The sequence below is a fragment of the Berghia stephanieae genome, chromosome 7 (assembly GCF_034508935.2).
Source record: "Berghia stephanieae isolate SIO BIC M18660-M18661 chromosome 7, UCSD_Bste_1.3, whole genome shotgun sequence".
NCBI lineage: Eukaryota > Metazoa > Mollusca > Gastropoda > Nudibranchia > Aeolidiidae > Berghia > Berghia stephanieae.
The window spans coordinates 53,190,855-53,217,633 of NC_088366.1; the positions used below are offsets into that span (position 1 = coordinate 53,190,855).

At 33.1% G+C, this 26,779-nt stretch overlaps 1 protein-coding gene across 2 annotated transcripts; it reads left to right on the top strand.

The window, feature by feature from the left end:
- LOC144977486 (casein kinase II subunit alpha) lies at positions 1-24,856 on the top strand. Of its 2 annotated transcripts, XM_078922763.1 has the most exons (14): positions 1-131; positions 3,637-3,861; positions 5,034-5,145; positions 5,923-6,024; positions 6,471-6,521; positions 7,172-7,231; positions 8,473-8,556; positions 11,074-11,184; positions 11,594-11,695; positions 12,669-12,769; positions 13,895-14,043; positions 14,965-15,051; positions 20,975-21,017; positions 24,297-24,856. In XM_078922763.1, the coding sequence occupies exons 2-13, from the start codon at positions 3,767-3,769 to the stop codon at positions 21,004-21,006; spliced, it is 1,086 nt and encodes a 361-aa protein (XP_078778889.1). In that variant the 5' UTR covers positions 1-131; positions 3,637-3,766; the 3' UTR covers positions 21,007-21,017; positions 24,297-24,856. The 2 variants fall into 2 exon arrangements, with proteins under 2 accessions (XP_078778889.1, XP_078778888.1); XM_078922762.1 differs by lacking the exon at positions 20,975-21,017.
- Positions 24,857-26,779: the final 1,923 nt, after the last annotated feature.

Consider the following 26,779-nt stretch of genomic DNA (forward strand, 5'->3'; position numbering starts at 1 on the left):
AGCCTCGTTTTGTCCGCAGTGAACGACAGTCGCCATCTTGAGGAGATTTCCTCTAAAAATACTAGGAATACCGACAGTAACACCCTTCAGATACAAAGCGACAATGTTTCAAGACTCAAGAGTTGAATAATGTAATGTTCTTTTGTTATACTAGCCTATTCGTTGGGTTGTAGATACATTTCTCTCGTCTGTCCATCGTTAATAGGTCGATTTTGATCGGCCCTGAATAGTTGTGTCACTAAAAAGTCTAAAATGAATGAGACGAAGAAGTGAGACAACGTTGATGAGTTGGTAACAGGAACAGTAACACTCGTACTCGTAGGATTTTCAGTGGCAGTCTAGTCGGTTCTGTTTTATACGGAATGCCATTCTTGTAATTTTTTGGTACAAATAAAGTTTACATTTTGATATAAAATATGAAATAGATTGAACCTGATGTAATATTTCGTGAATGAGATTGAGATTGTTTATGAGTGAGGCATAGCAGAGCACGAAACAGAACAAGGGGAAGTAATTTTCATTCCCTGGTCCTGATGAACAAATAATGTAAAACTGGTACACACAGTACAGACAGATGGTCAATGGATCCCATCATATTGTCACAGTAACATTCCTACTTATTTTCATGACCAGAAGTGTCAGGTAGCATCACTGACACTGGTCTTTGGACTTTGGTGTGTTAATGTCATCATTCATAATGTCATAAAGTAGAAGTATTTATAATAATTATTTGATATTAATATAGTTATAGCGCCAATATCCACAAATACAGTAGAACATGAAAGTAACGTACTCGGAAATAGCGAGTAAAATCTAAATCCCCGTTTTTCCCCCTTATTTGAGTCAATAAAATTAGCATGACAGTAGTGAGTATAAGAAAGAGGTCAACTCGGAAATAACGAGCATTTCCTGCCCCAGCCTAGGACTGCGAACGAAGTAAAGCAAAACAAGAGACAATGGCAATTTAAATATTTTTAGCCTAGCCTCTTTTCTTTTCTTCTTTTTCGTTACGAGTAATATTACATAGTAGCCTAGTCTGTAGTAGTACATAATAGGCGAAACAAATTTGGATGGGGGTTGGGTTGTGTGCGTGTGTGTGTATTGGGGGTGGGGGTCAATTATTCACCTAATGTGGTGCCACGCGACGCGCGAGGTAAGCACATGTCAACATGCCTCACTTCGCAGCATCGGTCAGCGAACGATCAGCGAGAGAGGGGAGTGTGGAACCATTATTTCAATGGGTCAGTGATTGAGTGATGCGCTTGCTTACCTCATCAAACATGCCGAGTGCATACAAACACTCGCGCGCAGACACACACACACTTCTATGTTCTTGTTTTTTTTTCTAGTCATGATTTTACTTGAAAATAAAAACAAAAAACAACACAAAAAAAAACAAAAAAACAAGCATTCTGCCACTTCTGTGAAGAAATTGAAATAGGGGCGACGGCTTTTACTCGAATTACACACTGAGGGGAATAACCAGCAATATTATTATAACCTTTCCTGGCAACTCGGGAATAGCGAGAACTCGGAAATAGCGAGTAATCAGGAGTGGACCCGTCGAACTCGCTATTTCCGAGTTCTACTGTAGTGCTCAGAGGTGCTTTACAAGAGTTTGTTTATTTTCATCATTATCATATCATCATAAGAGTCAAGACGGAAGAGAGATTTTCCCATCTGCGCTGTCTTGTATGTAGACAATACAGACTGTACTGTAAAATCTACAGGATAGTCACCCATATAATTAATAATTTTGTGGAGCTGTGGACTGTAAAAATAAAAATTATAATGAACAAAACTGAATGTAACAGCTTTTCAAAAGAAAAAGAAATTAGGTACTGGCACTGGTACTTTGGTAAAATATTCTTATTGGGTCGGGTTCAATGAAACCTATATCATATATCATTATAATAAAGCACTTTTCAACACGATTCTGATGGCACCAACATTTTGAAAATCAGATGAGGTGAAGAAAAGTTATATGAAAGGCTGAAATATGTGATCCTATTTGTTGTTATTTACTGACGGACTTTGTGACCTGAAACTGAAACTGTTGCATTTCGTGTAGTGACCACCACTTGGATTTTAAAACTGGCCTAAAATGGCCGATGACATTTCATTTATTTTTCTGGAATGAGTTCAGGGATGTGGGATAAAACTTTGCGCTGAATTTAATTTTGTTAAAAAGTCAAGATGTTAAATTACGTGCCCCAACTTGAATTTTGATTTACCAATTTCTGATTTTTTAATTATCCAAAGCTAAATTATACTCTATTTTATCCACGATCAAAAGAGATTCTAAATTGGCATTGATTTAACATAAATAACACCAAACGATAGGGTAATTCCACCTGAAGAAATCTGACATAAATCATTAAAATCCATCCATTATCAAACAATCTTTGGATATTTTTTTTTTTTCTGAAACCCATCACTCAAAAGTCCTAAAATTCGGGTCACAGCCACTTATCATTTATCATTTATCAGCTCACTGCTGGAGTGCAAATGGAAGTTGACCAAGTACCTAATGAAATACCAATCACAGAATATAACTATAACTAGGTAGTCTGATATTTTAATAAAAGTAAGAATTAATAATTCTCTTTTACACAGATTGAGCTTTATATCTCTCAGATCAGATAGGCCTTTTATAAAAACCATTCAATATGATGGTATTATTTTTTAATCTAGGTTGAACGGTTCCAAAGTTATGATTTTACTACTCAATTTTACTCTATTGCAAAAAGCTCAAACTCTGACTGTGAATTCCCCCACGGACAGCCTGTCAATTAAGCTGACCACTGGTTGAAATGGGACTTTAGCATGGAGGAAAGAGGGTTGGTCTGGTGACCAAATTCAAATATACTGAGACACCTTTAAAGTTTTAAAATGACGTAATTTTTAAAATAAAACATGCCTACATTGATGTCAATCACGCCAAAATAAAGCTTGATCCCTGCTCTTTAAAATTATACTAGAACCGTTCAGATACTGTGAAATTAATGCAACAGTGATTATATAAAAATGTGTAATTCAAATTTTAACCCAATCTAGCGCTTCACTTTTCCAATGACTAATCGGCACCTGTCTATGGGCTGAAATCAGACTACCTACTATAACCGCTTTGTAAAAGAACAAAATATCAAACACAGAACGTCTCTTACCCTATTCAATCAACAAAACACAATGAATAACAGTATGAAACATGTTATTGCAGCATGGGTTCAATCCCAGGAGAACACAAAACAGTCTTGGTATTTGTGTCTGCTCGATTCATAAATATGATGTTGATGACAGTCTTGAGATGGTCTGAAACAAATTTTAGCTAATTTTAATACAGATTTTTGCCCCAGTTGATAAAAGAAGTCACAATCAGTGGGCAAAGAATCAAACAATATATGCAGCAGCCGAATTGCAAAGAGAAGTAAAGGAATCAATCTTCGTGAAAAAAAATATAAAATTTTATACTGCATTAGCATTAAAATGTCTACTTAATAAAATAATATATTATTGTGTTGTTAAGCCATGGGAAAATGTCAAATCTCTCAAATCTGAACCTCGTTTTGTTGTCCCATATTCCTTATATTTTGTCTTCCACTTCCATCATTACTCCTTTTTATTTTTTTATTTCAGAGTCGAAGGAACAGCCATTGGTGTTTTGTATCGTAACTTCTTGTCCATCAAGCATCTGACAAGAACATTTTTACTCAATTTTCAACACAGCGGGGTCTCATTTATCCCGCATTTTTATACAAGCACCAAAATGCCTTTACCGAGCAGGGCAAAGGTATACTCAGACATCAACACACACAAGCCCAGGGAGTATTGGGATTATGAGTCACATGTCGTAGACTGGGGGTAATTTTTTTTATATTACTCTCTCTCTATCTCTCTCTCTCTCTCTCTCTCTCTCTCTCTCTCTCTCTCTCTCTCTCTCTCTCTCTCTCTCTCTCTCTCTCTCTCTCTCTCTCTCAGCGGGTGGTTGGATGGGAGCATCACCCTTGAATCATATACCTATGATGTTCGCATGGGTGTACGATCCGATAGTGATGTCGTTTCTTCTTCTCTTTACTAGCCTATCCTGCTTCTTTGGTTTGTGATTGTATTTTTGACAGGGGATATTTTTTTTTTCTGTAAATCTTCTGCCTGTTTGTTCTTGGTTATTTATAATTTAGCTTATGATATCTTTAGGTTATGATTTTGATTTACATTTGTACTATTTTTGTTAGATTGCTTGTTTTTTTGTTTCAGCGGTCTCTCATATAACCTCAATTGTGTTGGAAGAGACCTAAAGCAACAAACAAAATCTCTCTCTCTCCATTAAATCCTTTCAATTCTTTCTCTCCCCCCCCCCCCCCCCATTGCCCTTCTTTCGTGTATAAATAGATATAAAGCTTATAGACAGCACCTTAACATCTCAAGTTTTATTGTGCTTGACATTGGCAATGCATTTATTCCTTCAATAGGTCAGACATGCAACTGTGACTCATGGCCCCGAAGCTTTTAATCTAGTAATACAATGTTTAAGAATTGGAACCCTTGAGCAAGTTTTGTAGAATCAAAGGTTTCAGTGTGTCTGATTTATCCATAAAGTTGTTGAATTTAAAAGTTGACATTATTTCACAGACCTGATATTTATATGGTTGGCAATAACCAGACCTCCACTTCAATTATTCCATTAATTTGAAACATTTTACTGATCGAAGTAGATTGAGAGAAATGTATATAAAATGGATGTAAATGTGATAGTAGTGGTCTATGCCTAAATTTTAAAACGTGGGGTCCTTCGTCTAAATCCAATTTGGTAACTGAATAAAAATGAATTGGGTGTTTTTTTTTTGGGGTTTTTTTTTTCTTGACGTGGCTTTTGCAGAAACACCAGCTATTTTTGTTTTATGTGCTGTAAATATCTTTCAAAGGTCTGTCGAGTGTCAAACAATTTATATCAATAGATTGGTGATCTGCAGACTGAAAGATTAAAGACTTATTATTTAACAATGGTTTAGAAATAATATACTTCAATTTTTCAGAAATCAAGACGATTACCAGGTTGTTCGCAAACTCGGAAGGGGAAAGTACAGTGAAGTGTTTGAGGCAGTCAACGTCACGAATAATGAAAAATGTGTGATAAAGATTTTAAAGGTTTGTAACATAGGATTCCTTTTTTTATTTATTTATTATTTTTTCACTTTCAATTTATGACTATTGTTTATTTCAATTTGATTATTGAAAAAAAGGGGTCCTCTTTTTGTCATTATATCAAGTTGAGGAGATGAACAGGAGTCTGCTCTTTCAAGCATAAAGACTCCTCATTATTTGCGCATTTTATTTTGAGTTTACGGAAAACTTAAAATTGTTAACTTTAAGCTTTTTTTTTTTTTCACTTCCGCCAAGATTTGTATCGAAAAAAGATTAGTCTTTGATCTATATATCCTTATAACACATTATTCATAGCTGCCAACCCTCAGAAACTGAATCAACAAACATCTCATGCTGTCATGAAAATTTATTGATTTTATTTTGTTGAAAATTCTCATTTATATAATTAACACTTTTCTATTTACTACAGATGCGTTACTTTGTACCATAAATATTTGATTTTAAACAATATCATTAATTTCAGTAGGTTAATAAAGACCCGTTTTTCATTAATACACTTCATACTGTTTTGAGGGTAAAGTACTTTCCACCAGATCTAACAGACCCAGCTCCCCATTCACTGCTGGTTGACAGGGGAGGAAGGGAGGAGGTGTCATGAAAAAATGTTGAATTCGCCTGGGATCTATCTCAATGGGAAGATTTATAGTTCAGAAGTGGTTTTTATTTAAGGAAATCTTGAATTAGATCGATAATTATGACATTTTTTATGTATCTGTCCATAACCTTATGTTACATTCTGTCATTTCTGTCTTATTTCAGCCTGTGAAAAAGAAAAAAATCAAAAGAGAGATTAAAATTTTAGAAAACTTGAGGGGTGGCACAAATGTTATTACTCTAATGGCCATTGTGAAAGATCCTGTGGTGAGTCTTTGATGAAAATTTCCACCCTTGTCTTTGTACAATAGTGTGTGTTTAGACTGATTATTTGTTCATTGGCAAGTTGTTCCTCATAAATATTGATTATTGTTAAAGAATCTGCCCGAGCTAGTCATTTTCTTAAAAATAATATTTTTGAAATTCATTATCGATCCCATTTTATTAGTTGTTTTAACATTTTCATTAAAGGAGATTGGTTTAAAGGGCAAATTTTGTTGCTTTATATATAAACGTCTTAAAAGCTTTATTCGTTGGGGGGGGGGGGGGGGGGGGGGGAGTTCTGTTCTCTTTTATTTGATTTAAAGATAACAATTGAATTGTCAGCACCGTACTTTTGTTTTGTCACTATCCTTACTACTCATTCTACTGTACATAAAATGTTTCCCTTTTAAGATATAATTACAAACAATTCTATTGGTTTTTTGTTTCAGTCTCGAACTCCAGCACTTATATTTGAACATGTCAACAACACAGACTTCAAGGTTTGTACTCTTGTTTTGTATATGTGACTGTGATGAAAGGTTAATTTTGCTGCAATCAACATATTGTAACCATGGAAAGATCTGATTTTTTATTAGTTTATCTGACATGATTGATGATAAATGATAGAGGCGTATAGTTTTGTTATCACTTCTCCATGTGCCATAATCATAAAATTGTGAGCAAAGTCAGAACTTTGGATAACCTGGATTTTTACCCCAGCTCTGCATATTTCATCTTATTTGTTCATTTTTTAAAAAAATGTTATAAGTGCTTTTCAGTTTTTTTTCATCTTCATTTTTACTGGTGCAGAAATGCTTTTAGTGTTTATAAGTTTTGTTAGGACCCATAAAACAAACAAAAAAGTTTTTCAAATAAAGGGAATTTCATTGTTTATGTCCTTGTCAAATCATGCAAGTGACATCTTTGATTTTGAGCTCAACCTCGAGAATTATACTTTTACGGTTAGAATTGGACGATGACAATCTTCTATTAACAATCTCCGAATCATGCAAGGTTTGTGTCAAATTTGTGTTTGAGCTAAAATGAAATAGTGAAAATATAACTGTGACTTGCACTGTAAGAGGCTGAAAAAGGACTCATTTTTTCATAGTATTAAATTTTGTTTTGATGTTTTGTTTTTTTACCACAGCAATTGTATCAGACCTTCATTGACTTCGATATACGATTCTACCTTTATGAATTGTTAAAGGTAAGAATTTTTTGTATTTGATTCCATTTCCTTTATCACTCATTACAATTTGTCTTTGTTTTCCATTTTATTTGAAACCTGTGTTTCAGTGGAAATATCTTGCTGCATACATTCATACAATATAAATGAGCTCATGTCAAATTTTTCTTTTCCATACTTTTTTATTTTTATTTTTTTTAAAGAGAAAGAAGAAAAAAATGAAAATTTGTTAATACTGTTTGACAAAATGTCCAATCCTGATATGTTGGATTATAGGAAATTTCAGGTAATATTGCCTAACAGGCATCATGTCTCGTCCTACTTGTTACATGTTGCTGTTGGCCAGGGACCCTTTGTAAGGCGCTTTGAGCATGTTAAGCTATATAAAAGCTCAAGTTTTTTTTTCAACTTTAGAAGTATCACTTTGACATGATACTATTTTAACTCACTGTGTCACATTTTGTTAAATGTGACAGACAAAAACAGTAAAGCACCCTATCGTGATTTCTTTTTGACCGCCCATTCTTTTTTTCTTTTTTTTTTTTGTTTTTTTTGTAACAAGGATCATATTAAGGGTTAAAGTGAAAGTAGTTTTTGACGCACTTTGTTATGCAAAAGAATGCATGTCAGGCTTTGATTTTCATGTCAGAGATTGAACACATCCATATCATACATGCCAAATCTTACAAATTTTTCGTAATTTTACGAATTTTAGACAAATTTCATGGCCAAATACTAAATTTTATGGAAAATTACGAATTTTTAATTCTTAGTAATACTTCATAATAATAATAAGAAGAAGAAGAAGAACTACTACTACTATAATAATAATAATAATAATGATAAGAAGAACTACTACTACTGCTACTACTACTATTACTACTATAATAATAATAATAATAATATTGTGGTTGTTCGTACACAATTTCAGAAATTACGAATTTCCTTGTCAAATTACTAAAAATTGACATAAAAATTACGAAATTTGAAGTTTTCAATTTGGCATGTCTGCCATATGTTAACCACAAGGAAATATAGAAAATGCAAAGATGCCAGTGAGCAAAATTCACAATTTAATTAGATTAGGTGAATATTCTTTATCCTCTTTTTCTTCATCGCCATCCTCTTCTTCTTCATCATCCTCTTTATTTTCTTCTTCTTCTTCCAATATTCACCTTTAACTTCAAATTTTCATGCAATTTTATGGAGACATTTTGAATGTTGAAATTATCTCTCTTTTTTTCTTTTTTTTTAAATTTCAGGCCTTGGACTATTGTCACAGTATGGGTATTATGCACAGAGATGTCAAGCCTCACAATGTTATGATAGATCACGAAAATAGGAAAGTAAGTGTCTAAGATTTGTGGTCATTTTTTTTACATTCAGTCACAATGATGCATTGTCAGTTTTTTAGCCAAATCTTGATGTCTGTATGGGTTTGTATTTGAATCACTGAAGTAGCTTAACTGATGCCTTTCATCTATTGAGGAGTGAATGTGACAGACAAGATGATAGTTATAAGGACCGAAACACAGAGGACTCATCAAATGGTTGTGGCTTGTTGTTCTTTTGACCTTTGTGATTTGTGAGTATTTTTTTACTACTCATAGATCCTTGAAGCCTTGAAAAATATTGATTATGTCTTAAGTTGTCCTTTAAAAAGTGTTCACTGTATTCAGGCCTGTAAATTTGCCGTCATTTCCGTCAATTTCGCTCTGCCGGGGGAAAAAAAAAAGTACAGTTCGTTCAAATTCAAGGGAGAAAGAGGAAGGGCACTTTCGCTTAGTCATCCTTTGACCACCCATGGTGGGCAGGAGGTCATGCTGTGTCTTCTATCCCTTATATCTGTTTTCCGAGTTACTTTCTGATTTTGTCTTGGAATGGGATTACTTAGTTTTGTCCCAGCCCTGGCTGAAGTCCTTGACTGGGATGGAAGCAGTCAAAAGTATAGTTATGGTTTCGGGAGATGATATTTTTTGCCTTATAAATTATCTCTCTGTTATGTATTGTTCGTAATGTATTCTGTAAACATTTGAGTGTGTTTCTCTTAGTGGGATCCTGTGCTGGTGTGTGGATGAGACTTTAAGATGATCTCAAACTTAAGTACATTGATGAAATGCTCATGGAATCTGCATCTGTTCCCTATTTGAACCGATTCTCCATTGTCTTACTTTTTCTTTGGTGCTTTGATTGTAAATTTTGAATATATTGACAATTCCATTTTCTTCTTTTTACTGTCAGTGATATGAGCTAAATATGTGTCGCAAGCATGTAAGCCCTGAAAAACAAAACGAGCAACATTTCTTTGTCTTTGAATGGGATTACTTGGTTTTGTCCTGGCCCTTGCCGGAGTCCTTGGCTGAGCGGGACACCAGGGCTGCCAATTGTACACGGAAAAAGCATATTTGTATGCTTTATTCACCTTTGTAGGATTGTATGTTTTTTCTGTCAAATTGTACATTTTTTCCAATGAGAATCAAATATTAACATTTTAATGTATAGTTGCTTTACTTCTGTTTCTTATAAGGTTTCTTAGCATTCCACATGCTTCATGCAATATATATTTTAATAATAAATTTTTGTTTGATAGATTTAGGGGGTTTTACTTTCATTGCTTCATAATTTTGTTTATATTTTTCACCCTCATACAATTGATACAAGAATTATTTATATCCAGTGTTTCTCATTGGCAGGCACTTAGATTATTGAAGAGTCACGTTTTCAAATCGTACACTTTTTTTCTTCAAATCTTACTCTTTTTGACGAGCAATATTTGATGATGTATAATGAATATTTTATTTCCCTTCTGCTTTGGTGGAAGTATTCCTATTATTTCCTATTGTTTATATTTTTCACCCTCATACAATTGATACAAGAATTATTTATATCCAGTGTTTCTCATTGGCAGGCACTTAGATTATTGAAGAGTCACGTTTTCAAATCGTACACTTTTTTTCTTCAAATCTTACTCTTTTTGACGAGCAATATTTGATGATGTATAATGAATATTTTATTTCCCTTCTGCTTTGGTGGAAGTATTCCTATTTTCACTTTTCATTTCCGTCATTCTGGGTGGGGTTCCTTACCACCCATAGTGGGCAGGGAGGTACTTACTGTGTCTTCCATCCCCTTATATCTGTTTTCCAACATGCTTTCTGTCTTTGTCTTGGAATGAGATTACTTGGTTTTGTCCTGACCCTGGCCGGAGTCCTAGCTGGGAAGGAAACAGTCAAATGCATAGTTATTGTTTTGGGAGATTATATTTTTATCCTTGTAAATCATCTCTCTGTTATGTATTATTATATTTGTTATTTTGAATGTATAATGTAAGCATTTGAGTTATTCCTCTTTGTTGGGTTTTGTCCTTGTGTCCGGATGAGTCTTATAGGTGATCTCAAACCTAAATGTGTTGCAACCGCCGTAAAACCCTTAGAAACAAACAAAAACATTTACGCCATTTCTCCATTAACTCTAAAATTCAGATTTTCAGAAGAAGAAAAATATAATGTTAACTCTCTCGAGTTCACAAGAATGGAAAATTGACAAGAATGGGAGGAGTGGGGGTTGAAAACCTGAAAAAAAAAATGTATTGCTTACAGGGAAGTAAGTGGGAAAATTAATTGCACTTCTTTCGTCTTTGTCCTTTCCCCATTCCGTTACCTAACACAGTGATTCATTAACCAGCTGTGCCAACTACCTTTATGTGTTGGTGGCAAAGTTGATGATAATTTTGATAGGGAATTAATTATCCATTAGAAATTTCTATTTTTACATCAAATTTATTTTTTTTATGTCACATGTGGAACGTGAAGGGTTGGCAGGTCGTTTAAATTTTATTCTTCACCCATCTCCTGCTGTTTCAGCTTCGATTGATAGACTGGGGTTTGGCAGAATTTTACCATCCTGGCATGGAATACAATGTAAGAGTGGCATCCAGATACTTCAAAGGACCAGAATTATTACTGGACTACCAAGTAAGGCTTTCATGTTGATTATTCACAACTTTATTTCCATTCAGATTTACAAAGTTAACTATATTCAGTCTTTGAGTTATCAATGATTGTATGTTGGGGCAGCATGGCTCAGCGCTAAGGTCTTGCTTCTTACCTGAAAGGTACTGAGTTCGATCATCCGACGCTGCGCTGTGTGTCTTGAGCAATTCGCCATACCCTAGCGCAATTTGCAGCGCTGCACTGCGACTGATGCCTAGGTTATTTCAGTTTTCCCTTGAAATAGACCCTAGAGACAAATTTCCTCTATGGGATGAATTAAGGAAATTAAAAAAAACATTTTTTGTAATTTTATATCTGTTTTGAATTAAATGCTAATATGAATTTTTGTTTATTTTAAAAATATTTTTAATATATTTTTTCTGTCTTCTAGATGTATGATTATTCTCTAGACATGTGGAGTTTGGGGTGCATGTTTGCCAGTATGATCTTCAGAAAGGAACCATTTTTCCATGGTCATGATAACTATGATCAGGTAGGCCCAACTGTGTTGTTAGTAAATCACAATGATTGTCGATAATAGGATCATTTGTAAGAAATTTGATTTACGGAGATACAAATAATTTAGTTCCTAACATTGAAAACAGATGTTTTTCAAAAATCTCAAAATGTGAGTTCTTCCTCTCTTTTTAATTTTTATCATTAAAAACTTGGGAGACTTGTATCTCAATGGTGTTGCATAAAAGGAAATCTTGATTTGAACTGATTATAAAGTTTCATGGTAGTTTGTCCATAATCTTCAATCTGTCATTTGTCTTTTTCAACCCATGCAACAAAAACAAACAAAAAAAAAAGATCAAAAGAGATTAAAGCTTAAGAAAATTAACTTCACCTAAGATGGTCAGATATGACTCAAGACAATCACTTGTGCTGTGAAATTTCTCACACAATGGACGCTAACTCTCTTATATGGAATTAAATACATCTTTATATGAGGCGAAAAGCATAATTTTGGCAAAAAAATAATAATTTTATAGACCCAGTGAATATTCCTATAGCCTTGCCCAAGAGAAAGCATCCCTGCACATTCGCAATCACTTAAAAAGTGAACCCTGCAAAGCAATCGTCGTGTTTTTCATTGTCTTGGATTTTGAAATAAATTATCTACTTTTAATTTTCTAATTATGATGTCTGTCTATTGTGATTGCGTAAAATACTTTTTGAATTTCTTGACCAATTAATTTATCAACCCTTGTGCTGAATTCTGATATTGTTTCTATTGCTTTCTATTGCCTGGCTGGTATTGCTGTTTTCCCCATTAAGAGTGCGAGATCATTGCTAAATTTAACGGTTGATGGTATTAATGAGGAAACTATTGAATCAGAGCAACCAGTTGTTGATGGAGAACAGCAGGTGGATGGTTTGTTAACAAAAGATAAAGGTAAGGGCAAAGCTCTAGCCATAAGGTGTTCTAAAACTTTTGTTTATTATTATTATTTGATTTTCAGCTGGTTCGAATTGCCAAGGTTTTAGGTACAGATGATCTCTACGGTTACATTGAAAAGTACCAGATTGATCTGGATCCCAGGTTCAATGATATTTTAGGAAGGTATGAACAATACATTAACATCATCATGATTCCACATTTTCACTATTATTATTATCATCATTATTTAAATTATTATTGCTGTTTTTGTTTTTGTTTTTTTGTTTTTTGTTTTAAAGTAAAAGTAAAAGCAAAAAATAATAATCTGATCGCTCCAATTTTAATGTTATCAAAGATACCTTGAGAATCTGGAATGTGTATATTGTTGCAGGCAACTCTGAGCAGGTCATTACAATCAAAGCCTTCATTAACACCATTTGGCCGGATTCCCTGTAAATTAACAGTCATTAAGTCTTGAAATTATTAAAAGGCGAGCGGCACAATTGTTTCCTGGGCTGGAGAACATGTCACACAACAATTGTTTAGCATTCCTTGATCTATCTAGTCTCAAATACAGAAGAATTAGGGTCCATCACCCACCTCAACGATAATTTTTAAGTCATGACTTTGGTAACAGAAGCCTGAAATCTTAGAAATTTTGAACTTTTTTTTTCCAAAGAAAAAAAATGGGTTACAGATTTCTGACGAGGAAAATTTTGAAAAAATGTTGTTTTTGTTGTTGCTGTTTTGTTTTTTGTTGTTTTTTTTTTCTCTCTTGAAAAAAAGTTTTTAAATTGGTAACATGATTAGAGTACAACACTGGTGAAGTGCATTATCGTGTGCTGTCCTTCACCCACCTCAATGATAATTTTAAAGTCATCACTTTTTTAACAGTAGCCTAAAATTTTAGAATATTAGAATTTCCAAGAAAATAATGGGTTATATAATATGTTTGTCACCTTTGATATATCCTTGCTCATCTAAAGAGGGGATTAGTTAAAATTATTTTACTGTAGCATCTTTTTTAAGAACAAAAATTCTTGATTTTTTTTTTCAAATCATGATATTGCAACCCATGTTTTCAAGATTTGGCAATGGCATAATTATATCGTGGCTTGATTTGCATGCGAGTTAAGGAACTGTAGATCAGCATATTTCTCTTAACCCTATCATTAGCATTGAGTCTAAGTCAATTTAGTTATTGAATGTATAGGCAGAATGTTTAAAAAATAAGGCCATGCATTTCCAATTTCTAAGACATTTGACAACTCTTGGTTATTTTTTTTTTATTTTTTTATTCCTACTCAGGCATTCTCGGAAAAGGTGGGAAAGGTTTGTTCACAGTGAGAACCAGCACCTTGTCAGCCCAGAGGCCTTGGACTTTTTAGACAAGCTTCTGCGTTATGACCACAATGATCGACTAACGGCTCGAGATGCTATGGATCATCCTTACTTTTGTAAGTATTTGTTGTTTCTTTTTGTAATCATATGGTTATGTGGGGGTGTTTTACTTACTTTTAGATGGTTTCCAATACCGGCCCCTTAAAGGCTCCTTTTCATTGGATTCTAGTCATTTTTATCTGTTTTTCTGCCCCGCTTCCAGTTGAATTTTGACTTTCAAGTTGCCATACAGGATTTCTTAGTCTAACCAAAATTTGTCATGGCGGTTATTACAAGTAATTATTGAATTTGCAGTTACAACAAATGTTTGGGGTTCTTTTTTTTCTTTCTTTTTTTTCTTTTTTTTTTTTTTTTTTTCTTTTTCTTTTTTTTTTTTGGGGGGGGGGGGGGGGGGTGTAAGATTGAAGTGATGTATGATGTACAAGCATGAATGCGGAGCAGATGTGACACAAACCTTGTAGAGTTTCAAGCCTATCTTATCCATTTGCCTTGCTTTTTCTTCTACATATAAAATGAATTGTAAAATTTGAGTGTGTTTCTCTTAATGGAGACTTGTGCTTGTGTCTGGATGAGACTTTTAGGTGATCTCAAACTAAGAACACTGATAGTATGCTCTTGGAATCTACATCTGTTCCCTATTTGAACCCTTCCCCTTTGTCTTATTTTTCTTGTGTGCTTTAATTTGTAAATCTATAATTTTCTTGACTATCCCATTTTCTTTCTTTTTACTGGCGCTGATATGACCTGTTTGCAAGCGCCGTAAATTCCTTAAAACATAAACATAATGTGTATTGAATGAAACTTGGTTTGTTTTAAACATTGAGAAAATTCGCATTTGAGTTGTGAAAAATAATGGGAATGCCCTCAAGATGGTTTCATTTCTCACCAGATCTAATCGGGAAAGAGCAATGTCGCATTGATATTGGATGGTCCAATAGATGGATTTCGTCTCTCATTCATTTTGTATTTCTCACCAGATCCAATAGTGAAAGAGCAAGGTCGTATGTCCAACATATCGGGTCACACATCACCTACCCCAGTTGCAGCTCCAGGTCAAATCGGTGGTAAGTTCCTCTCATTATTTGGGAAATACAACACATTTTCTCTTTTTTTCTTTTCTTTTTTTTTTCTCTTTTCTTTCTCAATTTAGATATCAATATCATTATTGTCTCATTTTGTTTGTGCACAAGTCCAATTTTGTTATTTTTAAAAAATTCTTCTATTTTCTCCTCCAATAGTCTTCTTTTCCTTGGACTAAAAACTTTTACTTAGACATGAATGAAAAAGTCTTTTATCAAATTTCTCAACTAAATTTTGCACACCCATTTTTCATGAACTTTTGCAAATGTTCAACCAGGAATTATTAGATAGTTCTTGTATGGGACTTGGCATGAGTAGACCTTTAAAAGTATTGATAAACCTTGTATCGTTAATTTTATGATGGACCGTGTATTTGAATTTTAAAGAAACATGTAGGGTGGGAGAGTGATAAGTGAGAAGATATGACTTCATAGAGGAAAATGCTTTACTCCTTAAATGTATACATCATCATCAGCTTCAATTAGGCTTTATGTTTGGACTGTTACTGAACAAATCTCATTTTCTGGAATAAGTTTGTTTATGGGTGCTGTAAAACTTGCTTTTTTTTTTTAAATCTGAAACGTGAAGATTTCTGAAAATGATACAATGCCTTTTATTGGGATCTTAAAAGTCACTATGGTTAAAATAATCACTGCAAAGTTCCTCATCACATGCAGTTATTGTCACAAAACTATGTTCAGGAATATTCAAAGATGTGCATTTATATAAGAAACAATTTGTTAGGCTTTAAACATAAAATAATAGATAGTCAAAAGGTAGAAAAATTACTTTACATGAATGCTCAGTGAAAAGAATGTGTTTCAGTATTTTAGTGTATGAAGGGAGTGTTGTATGTTTTTTTTGTGTGTGTTAATTAGGGTTTAATTCAAATTAAATGTAGAGATTTTATAATATTCTCGTTTTCAATGATCTTTTCTTTATCTGGGTTATTTGTAAGGGAAGAAAGAAGGTTTCCAATATAATTCCAAGCAATTGTTTATATGGTAATAAACCAATCATTGTCCAGGATTTATCTTACATTCTGCTAATGTAATTAGACTTGAAATAAAAATGAGACACTAAAGAGCCCTGAATAAACGTTTTAGTTTAAATCACAGCTTACAATTATGCATTAGTTAAATAGTCTTAGAGATTGAGTAGACCTGCCTTTTATTACGATTTTAAATTTATTTTCGGGAAAATTCCTATTTTCTTATTTTATTTTTACAAATACCAACAATTGTTTTTGTTTTTATCTACCAATTTTCAATAAAACATTTTTTAGTTTCCTTTTTTTTTTTTTTTTTTTGAGGGGGGGGGGGGGGGGGGGGGGGTAATTACTTTTTAAAATCCCCACTAATTTGTATGTGGTATAATTCCAATTTTTTAAACCAAAAATTAAGATTTTTGAAGATATTTATTTTGTTATTTTTCTTCTTTTTTTTTTTTTCTTTTTTTTTTTTTTTTGTAGGAGAGAGTAGCAGGTCTAGATAGTATTATTTTTGGAAAAGAGAAATACAGTGGTCTCCATTTATAAGCGCTCCAGCTACAAGCTCTATATCCAGCTATAAGCAAGCTAGATATGCGAAACAGAATTTTACGATATAAATATACCTCTTTATAAGCATGCTCATCGAATAGAACTCTTATAAGCATGCTCAATTTTATGACCACTATTTAGAAATTACAAAATTAAAAGAAAATATATATTTATGTGTATATGTATAACTAAAAAGATAATTGCCAAAGATTAAGGGTTAACAGAAACCATCAAAATGCTCTTCGAGTACTGTGTGGTTCACATCTCTTTATTCCGTCGTCACTTCCCTTGCACAAAAGAATTGACACCTTGGTGATGAAATGGACAATGCACGTCCTCCATTAAAACTATATTATAACAATAGATTGGTTTGGAAGCTCATTGAAACAGTACAGGGGTGGGTGGGTGGTGAGGTCGCGGCAGAGTTAGGGCTGGGCTTATTGCTGATAGTGGTGATATTGACACAGTGCTGGAAGCCGGGTATGTGAAGCGAGGGCTGAGACTCTCACCAGATGTGGTTGTGTAATTAATCATGGATCAAGACAGTGATTTTGACAACTTGCGATGTGAGGTATTAGGGCTCGTCTGTGACTTTCTTGATTTCACAATGCGTGTGTTGTTGACAAGTATTTTGTGCTACAATCAGGTGTTAAACAATAAACAAGCAATTAAAAGCGTGAGACTTTATCCTCAACTTAACGGCAAGAATCGAGTCGGAACCACAAAAATAGAGGATGACATAAACATCTGCTCCCACATAAAGGTCAAACAAGTAGCAATCACAAGATTATCTTCCCCTTGTCCACACCTACGGCTAATACTGTCGCATAATGTGGCAGAAAGGAATGGGTTTTGTATACACACGCACACACACCCCAAAAATGTCTTTTTAATGGACTAATGGCAGCTTCAAGTTTGCAACCCGGTGCATATCATTATGTATTCGTTTGGTAACTAAGAGAGAAAAAAAAAATTTCCTGCAAAATGATTGTAAAAGGTAGAATTAGCAAGAAAAATCAGAATCCACTTATAATATAAGCATGCAGTGCCGGATTCCCGAGGACTATACGTATGAACGGAGACCACTGTATTTAACTTCTTTCATTGTTGCTTATGAAGAAAATAAAATAATAATAATAATAATAATTTTTTACACTGCTTGTCTAACATATAAAATAATAATAATAATAATGATCTACCCAAGTCATGATGCCATAGCAGCATAATGAAATCTAAAATTGTCCCATTTATTTATATTCCCCTTTCATAGCCTAAAACGAAATAAAGAAGTCTTGAACGTTTATTTACAGACTTAATCTAAAGGTCATCTCTTTTGGGTAATGAAACGTTTCCCTTTAAGATTCAGTTCATTTGTTGCTATAATTTTGCCCCTTTCGTTATGGGGAAAATCTGATTTTATTTATAGCGAAAATAATATGAGGTATCCTTATCATCCTTTTTATAAATACGTCATAGTTCAAGGAATTTTTCTTTTTTGGGTAATTCATCCTTTTCCCTTTGAGATTCATTTTAATTGTTGCTCCTATTATTCCCCTTTCATTATGGGGGAAAACCCCAATTTTACCATAGCATAGTAGCAAAAACATGATGAGGCTTCCTTACTATCCTTTGTTTTTAAAAAAAAGTAGCAGTTCAAAAAAAAAACAAAAAAAACTTTCTTCTTCAACACCCATCCAGTTTTAATAAAAATAGAGTTTGACGTGTAATGATGTCCTCACCCAAATGTTCATTCTTAATGTCAAATTGTTAAATTCAGTAACCACACATTGTAAAAACAACCCATTTTGACTGATAATAAAAAAATGTAGGCGAGGTCGTCGGAGAGGTGTAATAATGTAACAGTATGATTCTTGGGCTCCTGCATATTTTAACTGTTTAATACTCATTCTAATTCCACACTCCCAAGGTTGTACAGTGGCACTGGGAACTTATTTAAAATTTCAAACTCCGGAGTTCAATAATCTTATATCCTAGTTCAATTATTAATGGTACTGTATCCAATAACTTGTGAACTAAAATTGTTGTTTTGAAGCTGTTCATCTTTTAAAATTCTGTAAACACCATTTTTTTAAATATTTTTTTTTAGTAATATTGTCAGTTAGAAGATTGATAATTATCAATTTAGGGATTGATAGAAGGATACAAATTTGTGATAGTCAGCGACAAAATGGTGTTTTCTGATTATTTGTTCTTTTACCTGATACAGTTTTTTTAAAAATTGTATAAAAGTCAAGTAGGCAAATCATAAGCTCTGAGCAAACTGTAGCGCAGTCAAATATATTATACAAAATATAGGATCTTCCATTCTTGCTTTCATGCTTTTATTCTTCTGTTTTAATCATGTTTATCCTCCACAAATGAATTCAGTTATTGCTCTCTTCTCTTCATAATATCAACAATAGACCTCTTTTGTCTTTGACGTATGTGATTTGCTTTCATTTATTTATAAACATCGTTTTGATTTGTTTTTTGTTTTTTTTTGTTTGTTTTTTTCTTTTCTTTTATTATCTTTTTCTTTTTTTTCTTTTTTCTTTTTTTTTTTTTGGGGGGGGGGGGGTTCTTTTTATCTGTCTGTTTCTTTGTTGTTGTTTTTTTTTTTAGCCTCATCTAATTTCTAGTGTTTGTGACTGTAGTAAAATTCATGAAGTATAAATTTTGTTCATTTACAAGTGAACCAATTCAATGATTCTCTCATTTTTGAAGGGTTTTTTTTTTGTTTGTTTGTTTGTTTTTCATCTCTTCATTTCTTTTATTTCTAATCTTCTGTGACAATTTCTTGTTTTACAGTTATGTTCTTTATATTTTTTTTTCACTGTTTCTATCATCCTTTCGCGGATTTTATAACAATTCAGATGTTTGCTTTTATTCTGTTTTCAAATTAAATTTTTTCTGAGGTTTTGACTTTTGCGAGTTCACCATTATTGTAATCGAACAAACTTGTTAGATTTTTCATTCATATGGACTCGAGTTGATATGCAGTCCAAATGTAGGAAATCAATATTTTTATAAATAAAAGTAAATTAGTTAATTTATTAATCGCCCTCTGCTATTTTCTTCACTCTCTACTATAATGGTTGTTAAATTCTCAAATACCTAAAAATTCCCGAAGCATCAAATTATTGATGTTACTCAGATGATAGGAGATAGAATTGCAGCTGTCTGCTAATTAAACATATTTTGATACTTAATGCGAAAAAAAATTACCTCAAAGAGAGATTTCCAGGTGCTCCTAATGTATTAATTCAAACTGATAGAAAAGTCAGCATATAGTGTAAACAGAACTTTAAATAAAAAGATGGTTTTACTCAGTCTGAATTTAATATCTTGAAGACTTCCTCAGCATCTCACAAATCCAGAAAGGGATATTTCAGCAGGGAGGGTTTTAAAAAAATGATTGCTTATCTGTTTTTCCTTTGAGGGTATTATTTCAATTTGTTTTTCATAGTTTCTGTTTTATTGTTCTTTTAAATGTATTTTACGTCCTTTCCGCCTCTCAGCTCCCTAATCCTCAACTATAATAGACATATTTACCATTCGATCCATTCACTGGTTTCATTGGTCAAGTTTCTTATTGACCTGAAATTTGTGCATTCTGCTTATCCTCATCTCCTTTTTGAAGAAGTTTCGTCTTCAATGCGCATTCTTTCTTGGAAGTCGAAGAGTGTGTAAAACATTTCTTGTTTAGATGGGCTCAGTAATCTATTAAGTCAGCATCATCCCTGTTATTTTCATTTCCTATATCAACCAATCATTGGGATATTTGTTGCAAGTATTGATTGAAGAGAAACTGTGGACATATAATAATAAATATAATCAAGATATTTTATAGATGTGGGTGATGGAGCAGTGATGCATGCAAATATGTAACAGAACAAAGAGGAGAAAACAATTGTGTTAGGCAACAGCTGTCAAATGGTAGCTCAAACTCAATGACAAAATTCTTGAAACAGAGCATTTGCTGTGTTAATATTTTACAAATAAATTCCTATTTCATCTGAATAGCAAGCGTGAAGGCAAAATATTGAAATGTAACTCGCTGGCAGGACAGGTTTTTTTTTTTTTGTTTGGTTCTTTTTATTTCATAAAGTCAATGATTTTGTTTATCAATAAACTTTTATGTCTGCTCATTCCCTTAGCATTATTTATTTTTTAACTCATTCAAAAATCAACCAATTTTATCATTGAATTATTTTTTTAAAGGGTGAGTTTTTTTTTACAGATGTGGTCCAATTCATTCAGTCGCATTCATTTAGCGTTCAAACTTAATGGAATCCTTGATTGATTTCCTGTCATGAATTGAAGCCTTTTCAGCAGCGGTGCATTCATCCTGTCAACTATTATTTCAGATTTGAATTGGGAATCCCAGAAAAAGTCCTAAGGATGTCCAAGGTGGATAGATTTGTTCATTGAAGCTTCGTTGCACATCTTTTGCAAAGCTTATGCTTTCCCATTCATTCATACAAGCTGTTAAGAAAAAATCGTTTCTGCCTTTATACTTCTTACTACCTATCCTCTTCCTTTTTGCTTTAATAATTTCCTCATCGAGTTAAAAAACAAAAGTTTCTCCGCTGCTTTTTTGTTAACATTTTCATTTTCAATTTTGGTTTCTCTTTGTTTTGTTTTTTATTGGGTGTTATATTAAAAGGTTTTTATTGTTTTTTATTTTTAAGAATTTTATTTTTTTTTAATCTACATTTTATGGTTTATGTATGATTTATAATCGTTATCAAGCTTTAAGCTGTGGCATTATTAATTTGTTTCATTTTATTTTTTATTTATTACTTGTTTTGTTTTGTTTGTTTGTTTGTTTTTTTTTGCATGCTTCTATTTATCCATGTAGCTGTAGCTTATCTCTTATTGTATTTTGGTATTCGTCGCTAAAGCAGGTGTGGAAGAATGTAATAGATATTGCTTTTTGAACCGGTTTTTTGTTTCTTTTTTTTTAAAAGAATTGTTGCTTGCATCATTAAAATTTTGTGATACGTTTTGAGATATGCCTTGTGAATATTTTCATTCTGGTATTTGGTGATTTTAAAGTTATTTCCATGGAAAGAAAAATAAACGAATAAATACATTTTTATAAAAAAAAACATCTGAAATCTATTTGAATGCAATCATCTCATAAATTTGGCTTCCAGATTACAGAGTGCCTAAATTCAGAGTAATACTTATCTCGATTTGTAAAGACATTGCAAGAAAAGAGAGAAAACGTAAAGATAACTGGGAGTTTATTCTTTGTCTGTCAACGATCTGTTTTAGTCTCTGAGTTTGTTTCATGGGGCGTTTTGCTTTTTCTTTCTTTTAACGAGAATGGTACAGCGGATTCGGTTCTATGCTAACATGTTTGGTAGCCACTAATGTCATGCTCTTAGCCATAAATCAGATTGCTTTGCAACTGCTGAAAGGGGACAACAACAACAACAACAAAAAACATCTCCCAAAAGTGTACCTGGGCTTGTTTAGTATTATTTGTTTTGTTTTGTTTGTTTGTTTTGTGACAGGGGTGTTCTTCCCTCTATTACTATTAGTTAAGAATTGATAGCCCCAATCCGTATTAAGTTTATTAAAGTTCAAAAACAAATGAAAATAAAAAAGAAAGGGTTCACCATGATCGTATTGCTGTAATAAAACCTATGGATTAGACAGATTTAACTAGTATATATTATTTTGAGGGTTAAAAATTAAGCCAAATTCAGATTTTGGAACTCAAATTTTAGAGAGGAAAAGTGATTAAAGATATTCTCTTTTAAAAACAATTTTATTTTTTACTCAGACATGAGTATGTAACCAAATTGGCCTACACAAGATCAATTCAATAGCATTTTAAAGTGATAGATTTGTGTAAATAAGCTTAGATATCGTGTATTTTGGATAGATACATATTTTTACTTAAAATTCAAATTTTTCTCGAGAGAAAAATACATAATATATTTTTTTGTTTCATGCTTGTCTGTTGCAGAAAACTTTTGAGTGATATTGATTACATCTCTGATTATGTTCGTTTATATTCATGGGTATTTTGGTTATAATAGGTTTATGTTTATGTTGATTATATGATAATGATTGCCTGCCGGCACTTTTGACTCTTACTGATTTCATTATTAGGCTATTGACTTAAGTTTAAGGAGGCAGGTATATTAAATTAGCATCTCTTTCAAAGACAAACTGGCTTCACCTGTCTTGTCTCTCAGTTAATTAATCCCTGTGAGTTTCACCCATGATTATATTAGAATTACTTATTGCTCATCTAAACCCTCTCTCCCCACCAAAACACCTTCCCTTCTCTCCACTCCAATTTCTATGATATTATAGATGAAGAAAAACACCAACCATAACAAATCACACAAGAAAAGAAAGAAAACATGTCTATATCATCTCTTTATCCTACGTCAAACACTTATTGCTTTTGAGAATCACAATGTTAACACTCTTCATTGTACTGATCTAGTTTTGAGGATAGCATGTCCATGTCATAAATGAGAAAGAGAGAGATCTTAGCGATCTCGGTGTGACCATGTGGTCTTGTGGTATCACACTTACCTTCAGATTGGAAGGTCCTGGGTTTGAGCCTCGCTCAGTGCATAATTGAGTCCTTGGAAAAGGCTCTTTACTGGCATTCTTTCACCGTACTCGGGTGTAAAAGGAGTTTCAGGCTATTAACAGCGTTGTCTCTGTCGGAAAAAAATTGTATTATCGTCGAACAGGCGTCATGTCTCGTTCTACATGTTACGTGTTGTTGTTGGCCAAGGATCCTTTGTGAAGCGCTTTGAGCATGTTTAGTGAATGTTGCACTATATAAGGCTCAAGTATCAAGTATACGAAATATGATATGATATAGGACATATATAACGGATAAAATTGAATGGCTGCTTCAATTAAATGTAATTTACAGCGGTAGACAATGTGGACGTTTCGTATTTTCACTTTGTCTACAAAATACAATGAATACGGCATTAAGAAACGAATGGGCAATCTCTCAATTAACAATCCAGCCGGATGTAATGTGGAGAGGAGGCATTTTAGAATCTTAATTTGAACTCAGGGTTGGAAATGAAAGGCAGATGACATTATCGACAGTGCCCAACAGTACATTGCATCCATGTGCCAAAAGATCTTGCACAATACATCAATGATGATCATCTGTTTTTGTTTTTGTTTTTTCATTTTAAATATATATTTTATACCCCCAGAGAAACTAGATCAACTTGTTTTGCCATTTCAATTTGCCAAATATGTTACAATCGCTTTATAATCCCCATAAAAATATAAAACAAAATGAGTTTAAAATTAACCCATTACATGATAATGTGCCCCATTGCACCGGAGTCATTGTTGAGAAGAGTTATTTCCCCTTGTTTACTGAGGTGTGGGATCTTAATCCTGGGGACCTTGTCAAGTAATGGGTTAAGATTTGATAGCATTTTGGATGATGGAAATACACGCAAAGATGGTGTGCAGACTTAAATCAGAGAAATTTCAAAACTGCCTTCTTTTGACAAAATCCTTTTCTTGTATTTTTTTTTTTTTTAAAAATCTTTTCCATTCATCAGTTGTCATTTTCCTTATGTTCTAATTTATCATTATTTTTATGCTTACTGATGCCATCATAATAATAATATTTTTTTTCTCTCCCCTTAAAAAAAAAAAAACAAAAAAAAACAATTTCAGCTTCTTCTGTACCCAGCAATGTGGGATCATCCAGTTCGCCAGTTATGCCCTCTAGCCTGACATCTCTACCAAACAATGCAGCTACTGCTCAAAGCTAAAAGGAAATCAAGAATGGCATTCAGCACCGTTTTTGTTGTTGAATGAAGTACTTGAGGGTAGTAATATTATAATGATGTGACTCTTGTGTGGTTATATATGTGATGTTGTATAATCTACGACTAGGAATTGGTTGTCATTTTGTTGTTCGGAGTTGCAGAAGAAATTGGAACAATTTGTCAACAAACAAAACAAAACAAGCAAAATAAAAAAAAAGGTTAAATAAAGAGACTGAAGAGTAGGAAAAAGTGAGTGAGTGAGTGAGGGGGGAGAGTGAGAGTGTGTTAGAGAGAGAGAGAGAGATGGTCGGGGAGATAAAAGAGAATTCCTGAACTTAAGTAGAGAATGTGACTGAAGTGTTTGCTACATTTCAACCTGCTAACGTATGCTAAAAAGCTGTTAACACTTGTTTGAGAATTGATGTAAATGAAAGATAGAAAACGAAACTAAACAAACAAAAAAAATGAGTTTAAAATGTTAGAACTTGGCTGGAATCTGTCTTGTTCTGTAGGTATTTATTGTATGAAAGATTTTCTTGTTATTTGTTTAGGAAATGATGGTCGTATGTTTTTATTTGGGGTTGTTCTTTTTTTTTTTTTAACTCATTATCTCGTCAACGTACAATATTAATATTTTGTCTCTATTTTTATTTTATGTTTTTTGGTTTGTTTTTTTTAAGTTTCCGGAGATTTTAAGACTAGTCTCAGGACATAGGGCAATTAAAAAGCATTGTACAATAATTCCAAGTTAATGTAAAATGTTATAAAAAGAAGTGTAGATGGCGTTGTTGGTTTGGAAATGCCTGCAAGTGAAGTCTTTTTTGACAAAAACGAACAAGTGTGATTTGGAAATAACTGAATTTTCTTGGATACAATACGAGGTATATGTTTTCTCATCATCTCTTTTTCTTTTTCTTTTTCTCTTTTTTTTTTTTTTTTTTTTTATATTATGTCTTGTAAGAGTTAATTCTGTCCCTCTTGGGGTTGAAAGATCCATGTATTTAGTTTATTCCAAATTGAATACATTTTCTATTCAGTAACATGAAAAGTTGCTAAATATGTTTTAGCTCAATCACCGTAAGCATTGCTGTACAGTCTGATTTGCTCTACGTGAATAAATATTGAATTGGCCGGAGTCATTGTGGTGAATTTTTAAAAAATGTTTCAGCCATACTCTACCTCAGCTCGTCGTCGTGTATCAGAGACTGTGAAAATGCTGGGGTTCAGAATGGCTTCTAAGATTATCAGTGTGACCAAAGAGAAGGTCTGTTGTCGTGTAAAAATGATACAGTCAACGTCATTTTCCTCATCGATACCATCATCATCGTCAACAATGTCATTGAATTTGTCAAATCATCAACACTTTTGTACGCACCGCCGTCTGTAAGTTGAGATTCATCAACTGTGTGTATGTAAGATTTAAATTGTGGGTTTTCATGCTCAGAGTGCGTCGAGGCGTGGAGCGTTTTGACTCTCCACAGATCTGATTGAACATGTGTTTAAAATAATTGTGTCCTAAGTTTGTGTGGATTTTTTCCCCTCTGATTCACATGAAATGTGATGACTTAAAGAGATAAGTGTCACAGTTTTAATTTTCATTCTCTTTCTAATCACTTACAATAATTTAAAAGTAAATAACGAAGCAGATGAATACAGTTGAGTTTTGAAGATTAGATTTTGTAGTTTGATTTTTTTTTGTTATTTTTTTTTTTTCTTTTACTGCACAGTAGTATCAGTATTATGTTGTTTTTAAGAAACAGTTTTAACTAAAACTTCTTACATATAATTACTAGATGATGACGTGCTGACGAAATTACTACATGATAAACATGCTACTACCTAACGTTAAGTTGTAAAGACTATCTATTCTCTACACGATTGAAGTGTTTGTGTGTGTGTGTGTGTGTGTTACTGGGTGGGGTCTTCGACCTCCTATGGTGGACAGGAGGTCACGATGTGTCTTCTATCCCCTATATCTGTTTTCTGAGTTGCTTTCTGTCTTGGTCTTTAAATGCGATTACTTAGTTTTGTCCTAGCCCTGGCCAGTGTCCTTGACTGGGAGGGAAACACTCAAATATGTAGTTAAAGTTTTGGGAGTTGATATTTTTTTCCTTTTAAATCATCTCTACGATATGTACTGTTATATTTAATTTTTTATTTTTTTTGTTTTTTTTTTTAAATTTATAATGGTTTGTAAACATTTGAGTGTATTCCTCTTAGCAGGGACTTGTGCTTGTATTTGGATGAAACTTTTAGATTGATCTCAAACTAAGTGCACTGATAGTAGGCTCTTGTAATCTACATCTGTTCCCTATTTGAACCCTTCCATGTTGTCATACTTTTTCTCATCTTCTTTCAATTGCAAATCTAGAATTTCTTGACTCAACC